We start from the raw sequence: 27,947 nt of genomic DNA, 5'->3' as shown, positions 1-27,947 counted from the left end.
CGCGATCTTAGTCAGCTATTCAAATTTAGAAATGCAAGAAACCAATAAAAGTATTTATGAATTTTCTATCAAATTACAGCATTGGAACGTATAATATTGGTTTGGAAATTGTACTTTTTATGCTTATGTGGACTATTTCCTTTCAATTTCAGGTCATCATGGATTGGAGTGCTTGCATAATATGCAAGAAAACTACACCGGAAAAACTATCTTGTCCACAGAAAGGATTTAAACGTAATGCCAGAGAAGTATACGCTGCATTCCTGGGAAATGTTGAGGAGTTCAGAAAAATAAATGCACTGCCAGTTGATGTAGAATATGTAACAGAAGGAACAGTAGAAACTTTTGTGAAAAAGAATGCCTCATGGCATCGTTCTTGCCATCAGAAATTCAACAATTCCAAACTCAACAGACAAGTAATGAAGAAAAGAAAACATGAAGCCGAAGCTCTTGAGATGCGACGGTCAAAGCGGCAGTCGGTATTTGATGCCAAGTGGAAAATCCTCTGTATCTCTTTGCTGATGACTCCACTCTCTGCCGCTCCATTCCTCTTCCCTCAGATCGGCAGTCTGCAGCCTCCTCACTCTCTGAAGACCTGGACAAAATCACAGACTGGTCAAACATGTGGAACATGTCTTTCAATCCTGACAAATCTCACACTCTTACTATGTCTCTCCGAAAAGATCGACTGGACAACCCTCCCATCTACTTTCTCAACAATCCTCTCCAAGAAGTTTTGTCGCTCAAGCTTTTGGGTCTCACCATCTGCCATGATCTTTCTTGGGAAAACCACATTTCCAAGCTGGCCTCCAAAGCCAGTCGCCGACTGGGCATCCTCCGTCGTGCGAAGTCCTTCCTAGGCACACCTGAGCTCCTCACCACATACAAGGCTTTCATCCGCAGCTCAATGGAATACTGTTCTCCCCTATGGGCTGGTGCTCCTGCCTCACACCTGGCTCGGCTTCACGCTGTTGAATCCAAAGCTTTCAGAATCATTGGAATCTCCCGCGATGAAGCTATCTCTGAGGGCCTTTCACTCACTCACCGCAGGCAGGTAGGTGGTCTTTCTGTCTTCTACCGACTCCTCTCCGGTCTTGCTCCCCCAGCTCTCTCTGTGCTCTGTCCCCCAAATATTCCTACAGGTCGCACAATATCTGCCAGCCACCCTCTGATGGTTAAACTGCCGAAATCTCGGCTCTCTGCTCACCTTCACTCTTTCATTCCTCTTTCCTCCCGCCTCTGGAACAAACTCCCACACTCACTTCAATCACACTCCTCCCTCCAGGTCTTCAAAACAGCTGTTCACCACCATCTCTTATCTTCCCCCATCCAAAACCTTGATCTTTTCTACCCCCACTAATTCACCCCAGATCCACCTTGTTTGAAATTCCAACTTCTTTCCTGGAAGTCTTGGCAGTGTCCATATGTTTTATACCTCTCCCACCCCCCCCCCTTCCCATGCCTCCCCACCAAAGCCCTCTCCCTCCCACAGTTCTCTCGATGTCTCCATGTCTCTCGGTCCCTGCTCTCAAATGTTGTGTTTGTGTCCTTCCTCCCTCTCTCCCCATCTTGTCTACCACTCCCGATGTTATTTGTTTTGTGTGTCTGTTTGTCTTTCTGTGTGATTAATGTTCGCTCTTTCACGAGCCTCGATCTTGTATACAAAAAAAAAAAAAAAAAAAAAGGGTGTGTGCATCTTCTGTGAAAAAACAGGCGACCAAAAATTACACAACTTCCAAACATTTGGCGCTGATCAGTCCCTCAGAAAGATGGCAACTGATATGCAGGATGACCAACTCTTGTACAAAATAACAGGGGGTGATTTAATCGGCCTAGAAGCCAAGCACCACCTGAACTGTTTAACACGATACAGAAACAGACATCGGGCTCATCGCCGTGAAGGTGTTTCTTCCAACACGGAAAGAGAACGAGCAGATGCCAGAGCGTTTGTGGAGTTGGTGTCTTATGTTGATTTTGCCGTTGAGGATGGGACATACCTGTTCAAGTTTTCAGATCTTCATGAGATGTATGAATGCTGTCTTCAAAATCTTGGGCATGATGTGTCAATTAACAAGAGCCGGTTGAAAAGCAGGCTTCTTGAGCACTTTGCTGACACCGGTGTGCAAGAACAGACAGATGGCAAGAACATTGTTGTTGTATTTCCAGAAGGCATGCAACAAATGCTGAAAGATGCTCTGCATGAACATGACTATCAATCAGAAGCACTAATTTTTGCAAAAGTAGCAAAAATATGCAGAGAAGAAATGTTTGGAGAAACACATTTCAAGTTTCCTGGCAGTTTCCCCCCTATGTGCCAGACAATGCTTCCCAGTCTTACACTCCTGTCATCAATGATCCTTTATGGACCAAACTTGAAGAGCGATGTTAATGACACACAGGCTTCTCAAACAATCGCCCAGTTGTTCCTCCACAATTCAAAGAAAAGGTGTACGAAACTGGCTACTCCCAAACGACAGTCTCCTGAGAGCAAACCTCCACTTCCAGTATACATTGGCTTGAATATCCACACATTGACAAGGAACAGAACACTCAGTGATCAACTGGCTAAACTCGGGTTGAGCATCTCATACAGCCGGGTTCTGCAACTGGAGAATAAATTGTCATCTGCAATGTGTGACCAATTCACTGCTGACCAAATTGTGTGCCCATCTATTCTCAGGAAAGGTCTCTTCACTGTTGGTGCACTGGATAACATCGACCATAATCCCTCTTCCACTACAGCCAAAGGATCGTTCCATGGAAGTGGTATAAGTGTCATCCAATTTCCTACACAAGATAATCTCGGACGTGTTCCGGTGGCAACTTGCTTTCTTCCTGCAAATCCAAATGAGAAACCTCACCTTCTAGATTCGTTTAGCATAATTCAATCAGTACATCTGAAAGCATCAAATACCAGTGTACCACAGGTCATCATGACACCTGTACATGGGAGGCTTGAAGAAGCAAAAGAAAAGGAGGAGAAATGGATTCAGCATGCTTCCAAGCTTCTCGATGGAAATGCAAGTGAGAAGGGAGACACTATGTCATGGGCTGCCTATCATGCATCTCAGCAATCACCTGTGCTCGATCCCCCTGCCTTGATTGCTCTTCTACCACTATTTCAAGAGAAGGCAGACTCACCAGCCATGATCAAGCACGCCATGAACATGTTGAAGTCCATCACAGAGTTCCTCAACCCTGGCCAGATTACAGTACTCACGTGTGACTGTCCAATTTTTGCGACCTGCAAGTATATTCAATGGACCTGGCTTGCAACTCATGGTGAAAATGAATTCCTGATCATGTTTGGCGGGTTCCATTTGGAGAAGGCCTTGTGGAATGCACTGGGAGATTTCCTAGATCAGAGTGGCTGGACTGTAGCTCCAACTGATTCAGGTGTAGCAACATCTGGTACAGCTAACTCTTTCATCAATGCCGCTCATGTGACACGGACACGACATGCCCATCAAGTGACTGCCTTAGCTCTATCACGGTTACAACAAGAAGGATATGAGCAAGCTGCTGTGTCCAGTGACAGTGAGACATTTGAGGCCTGGAGACTGGCTATGGCAAAGAAGAGTCCGACTTTCCAGGACTGCGACATAGTGCTGCGAACAGAGATCTTGATCATGATATTCATTTGTGCGCACAAAGAGAAAGACTTTCTTCTCTATGTTGAGTCTCTTCAAAGTCTCATGTTTCTATTTTTTGCACTGGACCACTACAACTACTGCCGTTGGGTTTCCGTCCACCTCCGAGATATGCAATCCTTGCCAGCCACGTGAGGAAGGGGGAGCTGTCACTATGTGTTTTTAACAAGGTAATAAAAATAATGATAGAAGAAACAACATGTAGGCCGATATGCTAATATTCTTTCGCATCTCAGGAATCACTGCTACAAAATGGGACAGAATCACGAGTATTTGTATAATGTATATGCATATACATGTGATGCAACATATATAATTTTGTGTCATTTACCACTTTATTAAACCAGCTAACGACATAATGATGAAGTGTAACTAATAATAGCTCAGTCTAAATTACTGGAAAAAAAAAGCTCTGGTGGTGTTTTAAATTCTGTAATTCAATGGGAAGATTATTATGAACTCTCGATATGTGGATGTTAACTAATCAAACGAATTTGTGTGGACGAATCGAATAGTTTTTTTTTTGCTGGATGACGTCAGAATGATGTCATAAATCTTTTAAACATTGTCTAAGAAGAAAAATGACAATTGCAGTGAATTCCTTGACCTCGGAAACATATATTTCGATGTCAAAATACACTTAATAGCCTAGTTCTAACTAATTCATTTTTTTATTATGATTGCGAAATAATTCGCTTATGACATCATAATGACATCATACATCTTTTAAAGATTGTCTAAAATAAAAAAATGAAAAGTGCATTGAAATCCTTGACCTCGGAAACATATATTTTGATGTTAAAATGCACTTGACACTTTTTTCTAAGTCATTGATTTTTTTTAAATATATGATTACATAATAATTAGCTGATGATGTCATAATGACGTCAGATATTACACTTCCCATCATCATTTTTTTGGAGCTTACTTTTTTTCTAGAAGGTATACCATGGAGATGCTTTGGTGAAAAAATTGTGCTTTTGTCCACCGTGTCACGATATTTTCACTATGGTACCCCACTAAAAGCACCGTCTCCCAAGTTTTGTTCGCAAGTGTACAGCCAATATGTCAAGACTTACTCTCAAGTGCCTTGTAGGTATTACACCCTGCAGAATAATTTCATACATTTCCAAACCTACAGGAGGAAACACGTCGGACAAAAAAATTGTAAAGATGACGAACATTGTAGACAAGTTCCAGCCCGGCGATATTTGTATGGCCGATCGAGGATTTAACATTCAGGAACTATTCTTGCATAAGCAGGTTGTTTCTCTTCTCCAATGGGAACCCCCCTTTCCCTCAAATATTTCTTTAAATCGCTGGATTTTAATGCCAAAAAACGCTGAATTTCTTTCACATTAGCCATCTTCCTTTCCGTAAACACAGCGTCGATCGTAGACAGACGCTTCCTCTTCTGGGTTTGTGTTTACCTTTGCCCCCTTTTCGATCCCATCATGCTTTGCGGTAGAGCGCCCTCTGTTGATATTTACCGATTCACGACAAGGTCTATGCCTTAGGGCTGCCACGGTCAACGGTATCGACCATCATTCATGATAGGGAACATATTCTCACATACGTCACATACGTCGCATTTCTTGTAACTGTCTACCAGTCTCTGACATCGACTGGGCGAAATTTTGGCCCACTCCTCCATGCAGAATTCTTTCAGCTGTGCGATGTTTGAGGGGTTTCTTGCATGCACAGCTAGTTTCAAATCCCCCCACAACATCTCGATGGGATTTAGATCCAGGCTTTGACTTGGCCATTCCAGAACCCTCCATTTCTTTATTTTCAGCCATCCATTGGGGGATTTACTGGTATGTTTAGGGTCATTGTCATGTTGCAAGGTCCACCTTCGGTTGAGCTTCAACTCTCCGACAGATGGCCTCACATTATCCTCAAGCACCCTCTGGTACAATGAAGAATTCAGAGTGGATTCTATGTTGGTGAGCTGCCCAGGCCCTAATGCAGCAAAGCTGCCCCAAACCATAATATTTCCAACACCATGCTACACAGTTGGTATCAGGTTCTTGTGGTCAAATGCTATCTTTGGTTTTCACCAAACATGTCTTCTGGTACTGTGGCCAAATAGCTCTACCTTTGACTCATCTGTCCAGAGCACATTGTTCCAGAAGTGCTGGTCTTTGCCGAGGTGTTCATTTGCAAACTTTAGTCTTGCCCTGATGTTCTTTCTGGACAGCAAAGGTTTCCTCCTGGCACACCTCCCATGTTGATCAAATTTGTGCAGCCTCTTTCTAATGGTAAACTCGTGCACTTTGACATCAACAGTGGCAAGAGCTACCTGTAGGTCCCGTGATGACATTCTCGGGTTCTTAGAGACTTCTTTCAGCATCCTGCGGTCTGCTCTCGGGCTGAACTTGCTGGGGCGGCCTGGCCTGAACAAGTTGGCAGTTGCTTGGAATCTTCTCCACATGTAGATGATCTTCCGGACAGTCGAATGATTGATTTCAAATTGTTTGGAGATCTTTTTAAATCCCTTCCTAGACTCGTGGGCTTCTCTATCCTTCTTTCTGAAGGCCTCAGTGAGCTCTTTTGATCTTGGCATGGTGACGCCGAACACTTCAACAACAAAGAGCAAACCAAACGAAATATCTGAGGTTTAAATAAGACAGGTTCCTCCAAGATCCTCTCTAACGATGTTCTAAACATTTGCACCTGAGCTGGTGCACCTGATTCTAATTTTAGGTATTTGAAGTAGTGATAAATGTAGGGGTGTACTTACTTTTTCCACATGCGATATTTGCATTTATATTTATTTAAATTATACAATGGACTACAACATGTAAATGTTTCATGATATTTGTTATATTATATCACCTTTATCTATAAATATCGTTGACATTAAGTTCAAATTGGTTCATGTTGAAATATGTTGAAAAGGTCAAAACTTTACATGGGTGTACTTACTTTTTCACGTGACTGTAGGTGTCGTATGAAAAGTCGTATCATATAAAAGTATACTATTTAAGCAATATTAGGCTAACAAAGGACTTTATCTCTCTATTTATTAATAGAGCTTACTTTGCTGCGTGGTTATAAAACAAGATAGGCATCACAACTTGAGTTGAATACCTGCCTCTAATGCGAGTCCAAAGAATTGTTATATATTTCATAGAATGCAGTTAACACCAATTAATATTGTTATGAATTTTGGTAGAGCAACATCTCGAGCTAGGTAGATCTGTATAGGTAGGTATTCGACTGTCGTGACAGGGACTCTACATGTAATAAGTTCTTGATGTTTAGGCGTTTGTCAGGGTAATATGTATGATTGTGGATCTACCTGGAGATTCGAGTGTTAAATAGTGAGGGATTAAAGGTAACGCCCGTGTGAGTTTCACCTAGTAGTCAAACCTTTGTCCATTATGGCACTCCAAACCACATAAACATTAGTTAGGTCCTTAGCGCAACATTAAATAATTCCTTTCCCTGACAATGACTTTGGAACAAACGGACAGGAAACCAGGCCAAAACCACCGCCACAATTGGCCGCCACCGTTTACACCTCCAAGGCCTACAAACCTCGCCTGGCACGTGTTATAACACAAGGACCGCGGGGGTCGGGGACGGGAGAGTGGAGTGATGCTGCAGAGGGCGTGACCTGGGCGAGCCGGCGAGTTGGGAGGCTTTTTATTGGCTGAGGAGTGCGCCAATGTGACGTCATCGGCCAGAGATATTATCGACGGTCAGACGCCTTTTTGGGCACTGTAGAGTTGGAGTTGGACCTGGAGAGTTGGACCTGGAGAGTTGGACCAGGAGAGTTGGACCTGGCAGTTGGCACTGAGCAGTTGGCAGTTGGCAGTTGGCAGTTGGCACTTGGCAGTTGGCTGCCAGCACTCCCGCAGAGAGTCGAGTCGAGTGGAGTTCAAAGGAGTCCTTCCTGTCCCGAGTCAAGTGGAGTTCGTTTGCTTTGTGCAGCCCTGCGTGGGACCTTTGGAGCAAGGGAGCTCGTGGTGTGGGTGTGCCGTTGAACCGACGAGGCCTGGTGGTGCTCGGGGCTGTGGAACTTGGAGCGAGGCGTGCCGTGGGACGAAAGGAGCCGGGTGTTGGACGGCGGCCACCAAGACGACAAGGACGAGATAAGGCCGTACCCGCGAATACACTTTGCATAAAACTAAAAGACGTGTTATTTTCGTATTCATCTCCCTCGTATCGTGTTTGGTATCTGTTGTGTGTGGGATCCCAAGTTAGGCTTATTGGAGTTATTAGTATTACCGGCGCGTGCTTTTTCCCTGTTATTACTTTTCAATAATAAATCCTTATATTATTTTCTGTATATATCTGAACGCAGTTTCCTGGGTGTTGATTTTAATAGGAAAGGCTGCGGAGCTTTGCTGTGTCCGCCATTGCGCGCGTTTAACTTTGTGTTTGATTTGGAATCCGCCATTGAGTTTTCGCCTCGGGAGTTAAAGCCTCGTCATCGGCCATCCGCAACTGTGGTGTTAATCGCGGTTGCGTAACAAAGTGGTGTCAGGAGTGTAGGATTCGAACCCGTCGGACAAATTTTTTTGTCCGCGGCGAGACATCGACACGGTCAGGCGTGCATTGCGCCCGACGTTAGAACGCAAGATTTTTATAGTCGAGGCAGAGAAATTTAATAATCAATTGGGCAAATGGAGCGCGATATCGCGTCTTCGTCAAATTTAAATTGTGTTTCAGGAATTATTAAAATAAATACGCGCGCGGGAAACAATCTTCCGGAAAGCGGATGTCGGAGATTGACGAGATGGAAGTACGCAGCGAGGCCTCCGTCAGCGTTGGGAGTGAGCCGGAAATAGGGGAATGTGATGCAGAGGTTAGCCTTGGAACCTCCCTCGTCCCGAGCACCAACTTACCCCCCTCCCCCACCGGGGAGTCGGGAGCAGTAGGAACGGCCCCGACAACCGACCAGATGTTGGGTCAATTGCTTAGGAAAATGGAAGGAATGGAAAAGAACAGTGAGCGAGCCAGTCGGGAATTGAAAAATAAAACTGATGGGCTGGAAAATAAAATGAGTAAGGAGATGGGAGGAATGGAAAGAAAAATGGAGTCCCAGGGGAAGGAATGCAGGGAAGGAATGAAGGGAATGAGTGATCGATTGGAGGAACAAATTGAAGGGTTGGAAAATAAAATTGAAGGGATGGAAAATAAAATGGAGTCGCAGGGGAATGAATGGAGGGAAGGACTGAAGGACATGAGTGACCAAATTAATGGATTAAAAAGGGAATGTTTCCCACATTCTGGCCTGGTTGTTTATCGGGACCGTGTGGATGTCACAACACCCCAACCGGGGGATGAATTTGGAATTGTGCAGCACCAGGGCGGTGGTGCGGAGCAAAAGGGGGTAGAGTTTTTGGGGGTCCATGCAATGGAGCCGGACCGAGTATTTATTGGGGATACTGATCAAAGCCTGGCGGGGCCAGGAATGATTTGTGGAAATGATGAGGATGATTTGATCCAGCGGCTGGAGACCTGTGACAGTCCCTTGGAGGTAGAGCTTGTTCAGGCCCAAAGGAGTCTGGGGGAAGAGGTGAGTTGGTCCAAGGAGGTGGTTGGAATGACCGAGGGGACGCTCACCGTACACTGCTATTTGGAAACAGAGGCTCCAAAATTGGACAACCAGTTGGGGGAGTGTGTTGGCTCCGGGCTGGATTTGGATCTTGGAGGATCGGGAGATAGAGCTTCTGGAGATTCGGTCCCTTTAGGGAATTTGGATCAACTGCAGGGAGGGGCAGAACAACCGGTGGTAGAGGTTGTTCCCTGCAGCTGCGGTTTGGCAGTGGGAATAAAAATTTGTAAAAGAAAATTTAATTACAATGGGAACTTGATTTGGAGCAGCCATGGTTGGGTTTGGTCCCCGGGCTGCGGGATCTGGACATGGGGAGGTCATGGGTGATGGCCTCAGGCAAAAGTTGCCCCTTTCAAAATTTGGGTATGCCAGCCAGCTGGGGGGCTGTGATATCGAGATTTAGACGTGGGGTCCAGCCTTGGGTGTCGCGGTACGACCTGGGTCCCACGGGGGGTCTGGTGGAGTGTGGTGTCCCTTGTCCGTCGGGGCGCCGTCCGAGCCGGTGGCTCGGGCCGGCAGGGTCACCGGACCCTGGTGGGGGTTAAGACCTCCAGAGGGGTCCGAGGTGGTTTCTCAAGCCTGGGTTGGCATTTATTGAGGACCACTAGGGGGAGGTGTTGTGGGTCGCGCTTTGGTGGTGGCACCACGGATGGCCAGCTTGGGACTGATGTGGTGACCACCCGGGCATGCGGCCTGGCACCCTCCTCCATATACTCTGGGACAACCAGCATGTGGGGACCTGGCATGGTGGTTGGTCTATGGACGCGGGTCAAACCGAATGGACAGGGATGGAGATAGCCTGCCGGACAACCATTGGGGCATCTGTGGAACGTGATGGTGTGAGTGACCTTCCACAGATGCTCCGTTGTGATTTATGGACTCTCGGGTTGGAAAAGAGCCATGGGGATGTGAATCGGGAGATGTGTAACGAGCCGAGCATATGGGCCATGCTCGGCTGGCATGTGTATGGCAAAGCATCTTTCTTTGGTGAGGTTAGTGAAATGTGACAAATGTTTGGCATGGGTAATCTGTGGGTTAGATGCAAATTTAAGGGTGGATTTTGAAATGTCATGGTGGACACTGTACAGTGTACAGTGACGCCATTATTGATCCAGGTGTGCAGACCAAAGTGTTGGAGGCTGTGATAAAATTAATAGGGTAGCAAGACACAGCTTTCAACTGGTTGCGGGGGCAACTGTGCTGATATTTGGGAAGCGGGGTTATGGGGACGTAGTTGTGTGGTCTTTGGGTCAACGTGGTGCTGTGCATGTCCGAGGTGTGTGGACCATGTCTTCTGGGTGGGTTTTCCTGGTGGAGCATGGCTGTTGACTGGACCTTGGTGTGGTCAAGTGTGGGTGAGCACTGGGGGGGCTGCAGTTCTGTAGTCGGACTGGGGGATGATGGGGAGGTGCAGGGGACGTGGCTGTAGGGATGCCACGCACTGCGACCGTGCCCCCCAGGGCCGAGGTTGTGTGTGCGGTAGTGTGTGTTGTGGCAGCAAGTGCTCACCACATTGGCCAGCTGGGGCTGATGCAGCTGTGTTCCTCGCAGGGGGGCCGAAGGATGGATGGTGGGTCGCACCCTTATGGACACTCATGGGCCATGTTGGCGTTTTGACTGCTCACCTTGTCCCGATGACCCATGCACGGTAGAGGTGCAGAGCTGTCGTGGCCACAGGTAGTTGTGTAGTGATGATCACCGTTGGATGCGGATCCACATACCTGCCAGGGTAGTGGGGACAAAATAGAAATTTGGAAGTATTTGGTAGGCCCGATGTGAAATTTTGGGATTGTGAAGGGTGGATTGCGCTTTGAACCCGACCAACCTGCAACTACCTGCACTTGAGGTGAGTGTTTTAAGGAGTACTGTCCCAGGCTTCAGGACTTGCTTTGGAAATTGGGGACATGTAATTTGGAGTTGGGAGGTGGGTGAGAGTGATGACATGGCCGGTGAGGGGATGGAATGGGGGTCACGCAGTGTCTTGTGGGTGGCGTATGTTTTTGTGTTGTGGTTATGTGTTTTGATGTGGTCGTGAGAGTGGAACCTGGAGAGTGAGTGATGATTATTGGAGATAATGAGGGGTGATAATTGTGCTTTTGGAAAGGTGTGATGGTTTAAATGTGAACTGGGGGATTTCACATGTAGCAGGCCATGGCAAGCCTTGTAACACCTTTTACACCATATATGGAATTGTACTGAATTGTGCTGAGTTGTGTGGAGAATTGAATGGCAGCGGGGGAGGAAGTGTGTTTTGGGGTATTGTGGGTGGGGAAGGTGTGTGTGTCCGCAGGTACAGAGCAAGCTCTGAGAAGCGATGCCTGCGGGCCCCCCTCTGCGGCAATTACCCCTGGCAGCCGGTGGTAACTGGAAATTGGAGCTCGTCGGTGGAGGGTCTGGTTGGGCGCCGCGGGGTGAGGATGTCCCCCGGCGACCCGTGTTGCTGCGCGGAAGCAGGAGGCAAAGGAGCCTGGTGTGTGTGGAGACCCTCACCGGCGAGGTAACGGCGGAAAGGGGCTGTTGGGCTGTCACGGGGCCAAGAGGTAAAGGGGGGGAGGCAATGAACTTGTAAGTCGGTTGACTTGTTTTTGGGACTGCGGGCACCACAGCCTGATGCGCCCCCACCATCTTTTTGTGTGGTACCTCCCCGCTGCCTAGTTGAGGAATGCACACACATGCGAATGACATCAATGCCATGGTCCTGCAGGGGGGGTGTATTGAGAAGAACTTTATTGATTTTTGAAATGCCTTGATGACCTATGGAATGAGAATGAGTGGTTAAGGGGTTTGTGTTGTACGAATGTGGGCGAAATCCACCGAGCCATGTCACTCACCTGTAACATCTGGACAGGGCCCATGGAAATTTAGGGGGATGCATTGGGGATGGCCCCGCCGGTAAGGTTGTGTCTTGTGGCATCCACCGGGGGACGCGGTCTGTAGATTGGGGTCGGTACAAATGTTTATAGAGTTTTTGGAATTTTCTGGTTATGGTTAAGTTTTGTGCTTAAGTTAGTGTTGCGTGTTGTTTGTTTCCTCCCTCCACAGGAGCGATGGAATGAAGATCAATGTACATACTTGCATGATGGTTAAGGGGTTTAGCATGTTAAGGAAGTGTAGGTAGGTAGTCCGACTCACTTCCCACAGCCCTTCCTGATTTATTTCATAGGTTAATTAAGTATGTGACAGTAAGTGTTAAGGCTGGAATGGTAGCGCCTGCGGTGAACCTTGCAGGAGCTACGGTTCCAGGGGGGGGGGGGGGGCTGTGTTATGAATTTTGGTAGAGCAACATCTAGAGCTAGGTAGATCTGTATAGGTAGGTATTCGACTGTCGTGACAGGGACTCTACATGTAATAGGTTCTTGATGTTTAGGCGTTTGTCGGGGTAATATGTATGATTGTGGATCTACCTGGAGATTCGAGTGTTAAATAGTGAGGGATTAAAGGTAACGCCCCTGTGAGTTTCACCTAGTAGTCAAACCTTTGTCCATTATGGCACTCCAAACCACATAAACATTAGTTAGGTCCTTAGCGCAACATTAAATAATTCCTTTCCCTGACAATGACTTCGGAACAAACGGACAGGAAACCAGGCCAAAACCACCGCCACAATTGGCCGCCACCGTTTACACCTCCAAGGCCTACAAACCTCGCCTGGCACGTGTTATAACACAAGGACCGCGGGGGTCGGGGACGGGAGAGTGGAGTGATGCCGCAGAGGTAGTGACCTGGGCGAGCCGGCGAGTTGGGAGGCTTTTTATTGGCTGAGGAGTGCGCCAATGTGACGTCATCGGCCAGAGATATTATCGACGGTCGGACGCTTTTTGGGCACTGTAGAGTTGGACTTGGACCTGGGAGTTGGACCTGGAGAGTTGGACCTGGAGAGTTGGACTTGGCAGTTGGCAGTTGACAGTTGGCACTTGGCAGTTGGCTGCCAGCACTCCCGCAGAGAGTCGAGTCGAGTGGAGTTCAAAGGAGTCCTTCCTGTCCCGAGTCAAGTGGAGTTCGTTTGCTTTGTGCAGCCCTGCGTGGGACCTTTGGAGCAAGGGAGCTCGTGGTGTGGGTGTGCCGTTGAACCGACGAGGCCTGGTGGTGCTCGTGGCCATGGAACTTGGAGCGAGGCGTGCCGCGGGACGAAAGGAGCCGGGTGTTGGACGGCGGCCACCAAGACGACAAGGACGAGATAAGGCCGTACCCGCAAATACACTTTGCATAAAACTAAAAGACGTGTTATTTTCGTATTCATCTCCCTCGTATCGTGTTTGGTATCTGTTGTGTGTGGGATCCCAAGTTAGGCTTATTGGAGTTATTAGTATTACCGGCGCGTGCTTTTTCACTGTTATTACTTTTCAATAATAAATCCTTATATTATTTTCTGTATATATCTGAACGCAGTTTCCTGGGTGTTGATTTTAATAGGAAAGGCTGCGGAGCTTTGCTGTGTCCGCCATTGCGCGCGTTTAACCTTGTGTTTGATTTGGAATCCGCCATTGAGTTTTCGCCTCGGGAGTTAAAGCCTCGTCATCGGCCATCCGCAACTGTGGTGTTAATCGCGGTTGCGTAACAATATATATATATATATATATATATATATATATATTCATTAACTTCACGTATTTTCAATGGCATGGTCGAGGCTCAGGGAAATCTACTTGATTTACACAAATTACGTACGCAAATTAATTTTCTTCTTCTACAGTGCTATGGACAAAACAGTGTTGGTTGTGAGTAGTTTTAATTACCCCGCGCACATGATGTGAAAAGCGTGGTTAGGGAATTGATTAATGTCGGTTCGCCTGTCCCTCTGATCAGTTCATCATCAACCGTTTATGATCGAGGAACTACTTATTTAAATTAAACGTGATATTTTGAACACTAATCAGAAGACCAGTCTTTAGTTTTGCAGGTGCTTTGGTTTTAAATTCGGCCCAATCGCACATGTGCAGAGCGGAGCGAGACAATATTATTATTCTGTCTACCTGTCTGGCAATCAAATAAAAGTGAAAATCATGTCAAACAGAAAACCTTCTGTTTTCAAAGAAGTTAAAAATCACACAAATAACAGGCATAAATAACTAATGTAGCGGGTTAGACAGGGTGATGTAATATACACTCGGTAAAACGGCGGTAAAAAGCCGGAATCAATTCATTTATACACCTTTAAACCTTTATTCAAATTGAATTAATTATATACTTGAACACAATAACACAAATCACCTTCATAATACCTCCAAGCACCATGATATATGTCGACATCTAGCAAGAGATTTATTTTCTTCGAGACCCTGAAGCCGTTCTATAAAGAGGGAAATAAAATAGAAGAAAAGGGAAAGAATAAAAAGGAGGAAATATGGAATTTTAAATAATCTGTAAATGCAGGGAAGAAGAAGAACCCATCTCCGTTTCCCTTCACTTACACAGATTTCACAATTGTTCTGATCCAGCTCAACCCTCTGGATGCTCCACTGGCTCTTCTGTGGAAATGATTAAAGATGAACAAAAATTACAAGATGTGAAATTCTCTTATTTTTATGAAGATTAAAAAAATATTTTTCGCAAAATCTAAACAAGTGCAGATACATTTAAAGTACACCACCCCCATGCCAAATAAATAAATAGTGTCGGCACATTACTGCATAAGTGTACTTTGTGAAACCCATCCACGGAAATGATCATTATGGGGTCATCAGCCATGCAAAGATCAATATCGCTGATGATGATGATGAGAGGGAGTGCCATGTCAGAGGGTGAAGAAGAGGCCACCGATATCCTTCTGAATGATGCCGATTGACGCTGTCTGTGTTCTATGGTGATCAAGAAAGCCTCCATCTCCTCAACTGTGGTTCATCGTCTTAGTACAGTGTAGTTGTGCTAAACTTTTTACATGATCTTTAAAATCATTATTTTATTAAAATTGAAGTAAACAAGTACAGACACATTCAAAGTACACCTCACCCATGCCAAATAATTAAATATCCTCAAGCGCGGCATTGCCAGGGTGCCTCAGCCACCTGGGAAATACCACTGTGCAGCTCATAGAGACTGTATTTGGAGGGAGAAGTGCACAATATTTGATTGATTAATTGCATAATTAAAATCAACAAAAGATTGTCATAAAATATTTTCTTAATCAATTGGCTAATAGCATAACTAAACCACTAGTGCTTCATCCGAAGATGTAACTTTTAGAAATTTAATTCAATGTCATTAAGAAAAAATTTTAATAATTAATTTATGAATCAATACATAATTATTAGATTAATTTATTCATCAATATATCAAAACTACCCTTTACAGACAAATTTAATTGGTCATTGTCGTCCAAATATCAGCTTCCTAGCTCAAAAGGTGCCTGAGATATTGGCCAGATGAGAAAGAAAATAAATAAATGATTAATAATTAAAATAAATAAATAATAATCATACAAAATTTAAATAGTTAATCAATTGGCTAATAGAATACATAAACCACCACCATTTCATCCGAATCTGTAACTAAATAATAATAATAATAATCATAAATTAGTCATTAATTGAATAATTAAATAATTAATCGATTAATTGATTAATCAATACATCGAAAATAGCCTTTACAGCCAAATCGCTTGGTCATTGGCATGTCCAAATATCGGCTTCCTAACTCAAAAGGTTCCTGAGATAATGGCTAGAAGAGAAAGGAAATGTATAAGTACTTAATTAATCGCTAATAATTAAATAACATCAATTAATTGATGAATCAAAAAACAAAAAATTGAGTTTTTGAGAAAGGACTTGCTCACTACTGTGCCGAAATTTCAGCTTCCTAGCTCAAAGGATGGCTGAGATATCGCCTGGACAAACAAGAAAGAAAGAAAGAAAGAAAACAAGAAAACAACCAGAGTGAAAACTGAGTACTCCCTTTCAGTGTGCGTCATTGCCGAGCCCCCTTCAGTGCCCGATAATGACGTCATGCAGTGCCTGGAGATGGCATAGGAAAGGTGTCGTGTACAATACTTGAACATTGCGTGGAGTATCGTGTTATATGAACTCTCACTTTTGATAAATCAAAGAACTAGGTTGGAATTCCAGCATGGAGTCAGGAAATCAAAGTATTGTGATTGGAAAAATCAGTGATGAAGCGAATGAGGAACTAAAATATTGTTACGGGCTTCGGGGATGAGGACCAGAGTCCCAAATATCACTCCAGACTAAGTGTGTTGTCGGGTGACTTATTTTAGCGACCCTAAGTCCTACCTCCAACCCGCCAGGCCGAATCCCGCAAGCTGGCCGAGCAGTTTTTGGAAGCTTGAACCTTTGGCTTTATGCAAAATAATAATAATAAGGGGCACGCTATCTCTGGTTACAGAAGGTTCTTTCCAACCTAGTTACAGAAGTCTCTGGGCATGTTTTGGGCTCTCGAGTTTAAACTGCCACACAGGCAGCTCAGGGGAGCATGCAACCCATTCCGAAAAATGTCAATCAAACAACATGAAATACAATCAATTTAGTTCACAGAATGCAAAACAATACAATAAGCAAATCATATAAGTATGACTAACTTAATTAATTAATAATGACAGACTGAAACGATTAACACAGGCCACATACATCCAATAAGAAAGGCCGACACAACATCACACACACACACAACACTCTATCTAACCCAGGGAAGGGAAGCAAATTTATAAAACTAGTGTGACTCAGTGAGAAAACTCAGTTTCACTCGGTTTGAAAATTTGTGTGAGTGTGACTCCGCGAGCCTCACCACACGTCGTTTCAGCGGGATAGGCATCTTTGACCATTTTGGTGTGTTTGGGGTCTTTTGGGACTTCAGCGTCTTCAGGGGCTTTTGGGTCTTAAGGGCCTTTTGGTTCCTCGGAGTATTTAAGGTTATTTGGGGGTCTTCAAGGTATTTTGGGTCTTAAAGGGTCTTGGTGTTCTTAAGGGTCTCAGGGGACTTAAAGGGTCGTCAAAGTTCTGATGGGTCTCAGCAGTCTAACCGTAAATTAAGTGGGTGGTCATTATATTTGACGAAGAAGAAGACATTTTGGTCGCATATAAACATACATACATACAAACAAACATGCATATATACATACATACAAACAAACCGACATAACCATATACATTTACTCTATTATAATAAGATTAAGCCCTTGCCCCCCCCCCCCCTCCCCCTAATAGAGAAGCCAAACTACACCTATGGTTACAAGTCTGGGTGTGATTGACCCAGAACTGCAGGAGGAGTAGCGTGACAAACACATATACACACACAAACACGAATGACACACGCACGCACGCACACACGCACGCACACACACACACAAGACACACATATACACACACACACACACACAAACACACACAAACACACACAAACACATACACACGCCAGTCCATGAATTATAATTATGTCAAGTGTACCCCAAAGTGATGTGAACAGAGTCGGCAAGCACGATATGTTCCTGGGTGTTATGAGTTATCCACCGATTGCGTTTCACATCACAACCAGTAAGGTCGAAAGAAAAGGAAGCATATCCAGAGGTGTGTGGAAATAAGGTTAGGCTGGAGACCAAACCTGTAATTGGAAGATTTGCATTATGCCAATTTTGCTGCATGGGTTCCAGGGATACACACAAAAAATCGTTGCGATCGGTGCAGCCATTTTTGTGGTACCCGGGAAAATAACGTTAGGTGGGAGTCCAAACCTGAAATTGGAAAAACAATACAGCATATTTTACTCCAATGGGTCTCAGGATTACCCACCCAAAATTTCGTTGCGATCAGTTCAGCCGTTTTTGCGGTACGGGACAAAAGACAGACAGACAGACGGACGGACATATGGACAGACATTTGGTGAATTATAGTAAGATAATATTTGCAGGGAATTGAAATAAAACAGGATATGAGGATGGGAATGGAATGGGGTTCAGGCCTGTTTGAAGAGCAGGTTCATCAACGTTTGTCAGAGCGGGGCTTGACGGGAACAAAGGTTCATCAACGTTCGTCAGAGCGGGGCTTGGCGGGAACAAAGGTTCATCAACGTTCGTCAGAGCGGGGCTTGGTGGGAACAACGGTTCATCAACGTTCATCAGAACGGGGCTTGGCGGGAACAACGGTTCATCAATGTTCGTCATAGCGGGGCTTGGCGGGAACAAAGGTTCATCAATGTTCATCAGAGCGAGGCTTGGCGGGAACAAAGGTTCATCAATGTTCATCAGAGCGGGGCTTGACAGGAACAAAGGTTCATCAACGTTCGTCAGAGCGGGGCTTGGCAGGAACAACGGTTCATCAATGTTCGTCAGAGTCTGGCTTGGCGGGAACAAAGGTTCATCAAAGTTCGTCAGAGCGGGGCTTGGCGGGAACAAAGGTTCATCAACGTTAGTCAGAGCGGGGCTTGGTGGGAACAATGGTTCATCAACGTTCGTCAGAGCGGGGCTTGACAGGAACAAAGGTTCATCAACGTTCGTCAGAGCGGGGCTTGGCGGGAACAACGGTTCATCAAAGTTCGTCAGAGCGGGGCTTGACAGGAACAAAGGTTCATCAATGTTCGTCAGAGCGGGGCTTGACAGGAACAAAGGTTCATAAAAGTTCGTCAGAGCGGGGCTTGGCGGGAACAACGGTTCATCAAAGTTCGTCAGAGCGGGGCTTGGCAGGAACAAATGTGAATGGACCAGTCATCACACTCTGCAATTCCTTTTTCCTTTCATCCCTTTCCTTTCGTCAACCTCCTTCATACAGCACAACAAATCCCTCAGGAAGTTCATGGAGATCGACTCCTTCATGTAGCACATGCCGAACCCATTCACAGCATGAAGCATTTCTCGGTTTCCTCAGAGACCCAAGAAGCATCTTTTTCCACAGAATATACTATTTTCCTTTTTGTCCACCTGCTTCACGTACACTAAATCCTTCAGAAGGTTCGTAGAGATCGAGTCCCTCACAACAACACCTCAATGAAGCCGTTCACACCACAAGCAAGGTTCCTTTTTTTACTGCACTGCCAAGAGACGCTCTTCTTCCTCCTCTTATGCTTTTTCCCACACTTTCTTGCTTGAAAGAAAAAGGGTTGAATCCTTTCTTAAGCTGCTTTTTGCACCACCACCAACAGACAAAATCACGTGAGGTAAAGGGAGTGGATATGTGGTAAACCTTAAGAAAAAGGAAAAATAAATACGAAAAGGTCCTATTTGGGGATCCATAGCTGAACTGGCATTTCTATGCAATACACCCTAAACAACACGACTCCTAAATGATTGACATTCCCACAAACGTAACAATATGTTCTACTCCCGAAATATAAATTTCCAGGAAGTAACTTTCTTAAATTCCACTTCTTCCCTCCACCTCTGAAGGTGGATGGAGATTGTTTTCACCAATGTCTATTTGTTTGTTTCTGTCTTGTTTTTCTGTTTGTCTGTGAGCAGGATATTTTAAAAAGTTGGGGATGGATTCAGATGGAATGTTGTGGATAGGTTGGGTGTGTGACAAGGATGGATTCATAAGATTTTGGTGAAGATCCGAATTCAGATCCAGGGAATTTTTAACTGACTCATCATTGAAAGTTGGGGCCAAAAACGATATATTGTCTACCACGATATTTAAAAAAGTTGGGGATCGATTCAGATGGAATGTTGTGGATAGGTTGGGTGTGTGACAAGGACGAATTCATTCGATTTTTCAAAAAGTTGTGAATGAGTCATGACAAAACTTGGTGAATGAGTTGGTTGGGTGACAATAACAAGCCGATTCGACTTTGGTTCAGGTCTGGATCCAGATCCTGTCTTTCAGTGGTATACAAAACGTAAACTGTTCAGTCTGGCAGAGCTACGTGCTCTATCCGGTGCCGTTCTGGTTAATTTTGTTATGATGAAACATTATGGACCAGAAATACAAAACTAACAGAATTTAAATCGTTTTTCATGAATTGAAAAATGGATAACATGAAGTCCACAAAGTTCTAATCTGGGATTGTAGGGGAACCGGACCGTGAGGAAGAGAAATCTTATTTTGTGCCGAGAACAAACATTTTACAGGTGAATGAGGTCATGAGTTGAGATTGTGAAAAAAGAAGTACATTCACATGTTCCTTGAATCATTCACGTGTACCTTGAATCATTCACGTGTACCTTGAATCATTCACGTGTTCCTTGAATCATTCACGTGTACCTAGAATCATTCACGTGTTCCTTAATCATTCACATGCTCCTCGAATCATTTACAAGTACGTAGAATCATTCACCCGTACCTAGAATCATTGACATGTTCCTTGAATCATTCGCATGTACCTTGAATCATTCACATGTACCTAGAATCATTCACATGTACCTTGAATCATTCATGTGTTCCAAGAATGATATGATCTTCAATTCAGTTGTTTGTGTTTTCTTCTGGATTCTAAGTTAACAGGAACTTGAGTTCTTCCTCTGGTTCCAGTGAGGAACGAAAGATTCATTCTATCTTGTGGAGAAAACGAATCAGCGATCACTCAATTTTAGTACTTGGGAGGGAAGTGGAAGAACAATGTTGTGAAATTCTCTTCATGAATCAATAAAAATTATATTTTATTTTTATACAAAATGGGGGTTCCATTTCTCTTCCCCCATGTTTGTTATTTTTAGATTTTTGGTAAAAATATTTTTTTAAATCTTCAAAACATAAAAACAAGAGAATTTTACATCTTATAATTTTTGTTAATTTTTAATCATTTCCACAGAAGGACCAGTGGAGCATCCAGAGAAGTTTGAGCTGGATCAGAACAAGTTGAGAGATCTTTGTAAGTGAAGGGAAAAAGTGGGGGGTGGGGTTCTTCTCCTTCCCTACATTCAAAGATTATTTAAAATGCCATATTTCCTCCTTTTCATTCTTTCCTTTTTCTTCTGTTTTATTTCCCTCTTTATATTTTACTTCACTCTATTCCACTTATTTATTTTCCAACTCGATTTTTCCTCTTGTCAAGTGTCACAAGACACTGCAGCGACCCATGGGTCCCCCAAGCGAGACCAGCAACAGAATTTCCTTGCTCCAGCTGGTGACGTAACCGGCGGGCAAACCACGGCGCCGGGGTGGCCGTTCACGTGACCACCAAAGCGTGCCACGCATGCGGTTATAATCCTTTGCACCTGTCGGTCACGTGACCACCAAAGCGCGCCACACCTGAGAGGCGGGGCTTTCGGTTTCGGTTGTGCTTTCTGGTTGTGATATATATGCAGCCCGATAAACGGGCTTTTTAGAGTTCCCGAGTTGGTTTTTTACAAGAAACATCTTCTCAGACGAGTTTGTGTCTTGCCCGTCACTTCGTCCATCTCAAGCAAGAGCCCTGCTCTTGACTGGTGACCCCGAATTTACGACACGCGATGGACACCGCAGTGTCCCTCAAATTGCCCACCTTCTGGGAAGCACATGCCGCCGTCTGGTTCGTGCAGGTGGACGCCCAGTTCGCCCTGCGTAGCATAACGGAGGACGCCACGCGATACCATTACGTGGTTGCCGCGCTTGGCTCCGCGACCGCCGCCCGCTGCCTGAGCTTCCTCCAGAACCCGCCCGCTGACGGCAAGTACGACGCCATCAAGGCACTTCTTCTGGGCGCTTTCGCCCTCTCCCCGGCTGAGCGCACACGACGCCTGCTCGACCTTCCTGAGCTCGGCGATACGTGCCCGTCCGAACGCATGGACTACATGCTCGCGTTGCTCAGCGAGCATCCCTCGGATTTCCTGTTTCGGGAGCTTTTTCTTCGCCAGCTCCCGGCCCAGGTATGGGTTGCCCTGGCAGGCACGACCATGATGAACCCCCGCGACCTCGCCAAGGAGGCCGACAAGATCGATTCGGTAAGCCAGCCAGCCGGAGCAGCGAGCCAGCTCGTCGGGGTGGCAGCTGGGAGCCCTCCCGCCCACCCGCCCGGCACCCGCGATGCAGTTTCCTTCCCAGAGGCCGCCAGGCCGGCGCGACTGGCAGCGGCATCGCCCGGAGCCCCCGCCGGACCCGGCCTGGTGTTATTTCCACACCAGGTTCGGGCAGCAGGCCCGATCATGTCGACCCCCGTGCATGTTCGGCAAGTCGGGAAATGGGCGGGCCGGCGTTCCCTACCAGCAATGAACGCCGGCCATTCCGGAAACCTGCTATTCATCACGGACCAAGCGTCGGGGCGGCGCTTTCTCTGCGACACCGGTGCCCAGCTGAGCGTCATTCCCGCTTCGGCGGAGGACAGGCGGGCCGCCGTTTGCGGCCCCTCCTTAATCGCGGCCAACGGCTCCGCCATCCACACCTTCGGCCCACGCACCGTCGCCCTCTGCTTTGGCAGCCAGCTCTTTCACTGGGAGTTCATGACGGCGGACGTTCCCATGGCTTTGCTCGGGGCCGATTTTCTGTGCGCCCACGGACTGCTGGTCGACGTGAAACGCCGGCATCTCATCAACGCCGAAAATTTCAGCTCCCTGGCATGCGCCTTGAGCCGTTCCTCACCCACCGAGTTTTCCTGCATCCTCCCATTGGCAGACGACTTCGCACGTCTCCTCGCGGAGTTCCCGGCCCTCACGCGACCGACGTTTTTGGCCATCATGGTGCGTCATGGCATCGAGCATCACATCCCCACTATGGGCTCGCCGGTGTACGCCCGGGCTCGCCATCTCGGTCCCACCAAACTCGCCATCGCCAAGGCCGAGTTCGCCGCGCTGGAGTGCCTCGGCATCGTGTGACGCTCCGACAGTGCCTGGGCCTTGCCGCTGCACATCGTCCCAAAGCCGGGGGGCGGATGGCGGCCATGCGGTGACTACCACCGCCTTAAAGACGCCACTACCCCCAACAGGTACCCCGTCCCGCACATCCAGGATTTTTCCGCCCGGTTGGCGGGGCGGACCATTTTTTCAAAAGTGGACCTGATTCGGGGATACCACCAGGTGCCCGTCCACCGAGCCGACATCCCGAAGACGGCCGTTATTACACCTTTCGGCCTCTTTGAATTCCTCCGGATGCCCTTCGGCCTCAAAAACGTGGCACAGGCGTTCCAGCGCCTGATGGACAGCGTGCTGCGCAACTTGTCGTTCCTCTACACCTACCTGGACGACATCCTCGTCGCCAGCACGTCCAGAGCCGAGCACCTCCTCCACCTCCGGACGCTGTTCGGCCGCCTCAGCGAGCACGGATTGATCATCAACCCGGCCAAATGCCACTTTGGTGCGGTGACGATCGACCTTTTGGGCCACCGCATCACCCGGACCGGCGCCGTGCCCCTACCGGCCATAGTCGAGGCCATCGCCGCTTTCCCGCGCCCCCGCTCCGTCAAGGCGCTGCAGGAGTTCCTCGGGATGGTGAACTTTTATCACCGCTATGTGCCCCGAGCTGCGCAACTCATGCGGCCCTTGTACGCCGCCCTCCGCGGCCAGCCAGCGAAACGCGACGTTGTCTGGTCCACGGACATGGACGCTGCTTTTCCCGGCGCAAAACGGGCCCTCGCCAACGCCACACTGCTGGCCCACCCAGTACCCCAGGCTCCCATCGCCCTCACCACGGACGCCTCCGACTATGCCGTGGGCGCGGTCCATGAACAATGGGTAAACAGGGCCTGGCAGCTGCATGCGTTCTTCAGCCGGCAACTCCTGCCCAACGAGTTGAAGTACAGCACCTTCGACTGCGAGCTCCTCGGTCTACACCTGGCCGTCCGCCATTTCCGCCACCTCCTGGAGGGCCGACCTTTCACGGCGTTCGTCGACCACAAGCCGTTGGTTTACGCCATGGCCAAGGTCACGGAGCCGTGGTCGGCCCGCCAACAGCACCACCTCTCCGCCGTGTCGGAGTTTACCACGGACATCCGGCACGTCGCTGGCAAAAACAACGCCGTGGCCGACTGTCTTTCCCGGGCCAGCGCGAACGCGGTCCACCTGGGCATGGACTTTGCGCTTATGGCGGCGGACCAAACCACCGATACCACGGTGCAAGCCCTCCGGGCGGCGGACACGGGCCTCCGCCTGGCCGACATCCCCTTCGCGGACACTGTCCTGCTCTGCGACGTCTCCCAAGGCCTGCCTCGCCCCATCGTGCCCGTCACCTGGCAACGCCGCATCTTCGCCTCCCTCCACGGCCTTTCCCACCCGGGCCAGAAAGCTTCCCAGAAGCTGGTGTCGGCGCGATTCATCTGGCACGGCCTTCGTCGGGACGTCCGTGATTGGACCAGCACCTGCACGGCCTGCCAACGGGCCAAGGTCCACCGACACACCCAGGCCCCGCTGGCACCTTTCACCGTGCCCGAACGACGTTTCGACCACGTCAACATGGATCTGGTGGGCCCCCTCCCCCCGTCACGGGGGTTCACACACCTGCTCACCATGGTGGACAGGACCACCAGGTGGCCGGAGGCCGTTCCCCTCGTCTCCACCACCACCGCCGACGTGGCGCAGGCTTTCATCGCCACCTGGGTCGCCCACTTCGGCGCACCGGCGGACATCTCGTCAGACCGCGGACCACAGTTCACCTCCGAGCTGTGGGGCGCGGTCGCCCGCAAACTGGGGGTCAAGCTCCACCGTACTACGGCCTACCACCCCCAAGCAAACGGGTTGTGCGAGCGATTCCACCGCTCCATGAAGGCCGCGCTCATGGCCGGCCTTCAAGACGGCGGTTGGGCCGACCGGCTGCCGTGGGTCGTTTTGGGCCTCCGCACGGCCCCCAAGGAGGACCTCCAGGCATCCACCGCCAAGCTTGTCTATGGCCAGGCGCTACGCGTCCCGGGCGAATTCGTGCCCGACGCTACCAGTCCCTGGTCCGCAGCTCACCAGCGCTCGGACCTCCAGGAGGCCGCCCGACGGTTTGCCCCCGTGCCAACATCCCACCACGGTGACCCCCAGTCCTACGTCCCCCCAGCACTTCGCACAGCGGAGTATGTTTTTGTGCGTCACGACGCACATCGGGGGCCACTCCGGCCGCCGTACGACGGGCCCTTCCGGGTGCTGCGACGGGATGACAAGTCGTTTGTCATCGACATCGGCGGCAGGTCGGACCAGATTGCGGTGGACCGCCTTAAGCCGGCGCACGTGGACGTCGTCCACCCACCACGGGTGGCCCTTCCGCCGCGGCGAGGCCGCCCCCCATCCACGGTGCCCCCCACTCGACCGCCCACCACCACACCGGACCCCCTCCCACGACCCACCAGGGGTCGCTTCGGCCGGGTCATCAGAACCCCCCTCAAATTGACCCTGCCGGTGCAAGTCGATTCTGGGGGGACATGTGTAGCGGCTACCGCTGGGTTTTCACAATCGCCTTGCACCTATCAAGGACGCGGAGCGATCACCATGCCGGGCTCGTCCAGGACGCCCGGGCAGGCCCGCACTCAACTTGCCAGGCCTCGGTCGGGACGCCCGGGCATGCCCGGGCAGGCTCGCCCTCAACTTGCCAGGCCGCAGCCAGGACGCTGGGCCACGCCCCCTCTCGCCTTTCCTGGGCAAACGCTCCGGGATAATATGTATATATATTGCTGCCCGATAAACGGGCTTTTCAGAGTCCCTGAGTGTTTGGTTTGATTAAAGCAACTCGGATGAATTCCAGCTTTTTGTCGCGTCCATTCTTCCGATCGACGTGGGAGCCCCAGCTCCTTCAGGACTACATAACTGGGTTCAAAACCAAATGCGATTATTCAATGCTGTTCTAAGTCGCTAGGAAGACCTGAGGCATTCTTTCCACCTTTCATCATGGCAGGGAACACGACGTCCACGAAGCGAAAGAAAAATTTCATTGATGCTGAAAAATTTCGGCTGTGCAAAGAGTATGAAAAGCATATTGGTGTCACCGTATCGAAGTTTTCTGCCGCCGTTTCGAACAGAAAGAAGCAAGACGCATGGGTTAAGATAACCGAGGCCATGAACAGAAGAAATCCTACCGTGGTAAAGAGTGACAAGGACTACCAGAAAAAATGGCAGAACATGTGCTCAGTTATGAAGGATGAATCCCGAGCGTACAGAAAAGAACTTGCTGAAACAGGTGAGAATGGTTTCAATCTTGTCATGCCATTTATATTCAGTTGGTTTCTGTATTGTAGTTGATTTTACATTAATTGCAAAATAATTTTTTATTGTTACAAAACCATTTTCCCTTTTAGAGGAGGTGGACCAGCACCAGCACAGCCGTCCCTAATATCGCAGAAGGTCGGCGCGATCCTACGAGAAGACGATCCAACTGTACACGGTATAGAAGATGGTGTGGACAGTTCAAGAAAAGATGCAGGATATGCCGACCACGCCAAGTCACCCGATGCTCCTTTGACACCGGATGCTCCCTTGACACCGAATTCTCCTTTGTCACCGGATGCTCCTTTGACATGGGATGCTCCTTCGAAATCGACTGTACCCAGCACCGTTCAAAAGTACCGGTGAGTATTTGTTTATTCTACAAATCACCCCCCTAACCCCTCTTCCTTACTCACTTTAGAGTGTGTTGCTGCCACTTTCCGATTGTCCTCTTATCAGAAATTACAATATCCTTATTAGGTATACTTATACAAGGTAGCTGTCGTATTTGGTGATATGTACAGTGGTAGAATGATGTAGGCTATATGATATACCATGGAATGTCCTATAATGATGGTCGAGTTGACAAGGTATTTGTTTTACAGTCCATCAACAAACAGTGACGCCTCCATGGCACGTCTCACAGCAACAAGAAGCCGCAAACCCCCTGCAACATTGCTTGCCGAATCCATGCCCGCCTTTGGCCGAGGAAACTGAAAAGAAAACGAAGCGCAAAGCTGATGAAGCCGGAGATATCACAGAGATGCACAAAGATCTTTTGTCTCTTGAGAAGGCTCGAGCAACATTAGAAATTGAAAAACTGCGATTGGAAAAGACAAGCTGTCGTTAGAAATAGAGGTATTGCAATTGAAGAAGCAAAAATTAGCTTATCTCGGAAATTTCATGCCGGCGACCTATGGAAGTAATGATGTACCGGTTCCGCATGTCTATACTAATCTTTGATTTAATACTGTAACGACTAAGGTGAACATATGAAATACATGCATGAATGAGCATTATCAAATTTGTTTTATGCTTTTCATTTCACTTACATCTATCAGAAGTGAGCATTGACAATTTGATCTCTTCTTGTAGCCCCATTGTTCCTGTCCGGTAAGACAATTACATTTTCCGGGTCATCTTCGGGTTGCGGCCGCAGTGTGATTGGCTCTTCATCAAAATCAGGCAAAGCTCTGTGAATTGCAATATTGTGAAGAAGTGCACACACTGCAATGATTTCACAAGATTTTTGTGGCGAGTATCTCAACATCACGTGAAGACAATGAAAGCGTCTTTTCCACTGTCCCATTCCTCTTTCCACCAAACACCTTGTTTTTTATGGTGAGCTCTATTGCATCAACATTGCTGTGGCGTATTTGGATTGAGAAATGGCGTCATTAACCATGGTCGCACGGGGTACCCACTGTCACCTAATAGCACTTCAACACCATTCCGTTCCTCGTATATTGTGGAAAGTCCACTTTCCCTCAGAATAACTGAGTCGTGAGTACTTCCCGGCCACTTGGCAACGACATTGATGAATCGGTATCTAGCATCCATCACTACTTTGGTGTTTATTGAAAAATAGTTTTTCCGGTTAACATGTCGCCAAACGTGCTGGGTGGGACCTAAAATCCAAGCATGTGTCCCGTTAACTAGGCCAAGAACACCGGGGAAATTTGCAATTTCATGAAACTCTTCAACTATGGTAGGTATGTCTCGATCCTTTGGAAATTTCAAGACAGCCTGCAGTAAAGCAAGCAAT

General features: G+C 47.7%; 1 protein-coding gene across 2 annotated transcripts in view; it reads left to right on the top strand.

The window, feature by feature from the left end:
• The window catches only part of LOC144888258 (uncharacterized), a 68,072-nt gene extending 40,876 nt beyond the window's left edge, over positions 1–27,196 (top strand). Inside the window, exons 6-9 of one of the 2 annotated variants that reach the window (XM_078770642.1) lie at positions 20,908–20,967; positions 25,999–26,156; positions 26,275–26,544; positions 26,788–27,196. In XM_078770642.1, the coding sequence (XP_078626768.1) occupies positions 20,908–20,967; positions 25,999–26,000 (62 nt within the window). In that variant the 3' untranslated portion in view covers positions 26,001–26,156; positions 26,275–26,544; positions 26,788–27,196. The remainder of the gene's footprint in view (positions 1–20,907; positions 20,968–25,998; positions 26,157–26,274; positions 26,545–26,787) is intronic. The other variant, XM_078770643.1, reaches the window with a different exon arrangement.
• Positions 27,197–27,947: the final 751 nt, after the last annotated feature.

The sequence above is a fragment of the Myxine glutinosa genome, chromosome 1, assembly GCF_964187855.1.
Source record: "Myxine glutinosa chromosome 1, kmMyxGlut1.1, whole genome shotgun sequence".
Taxonomy (NCBI): domain Eukaryota; kingdom Metazoa; phylum Chordata; class Myxini; order Myxiniformes; family Myxinidae; genus Myxine; species Myxine glutinosa.
Note: the sequence above shows the minus strand (reverse complement) of the source record. Positions and strands in the feature narration are given on the sequence as shown.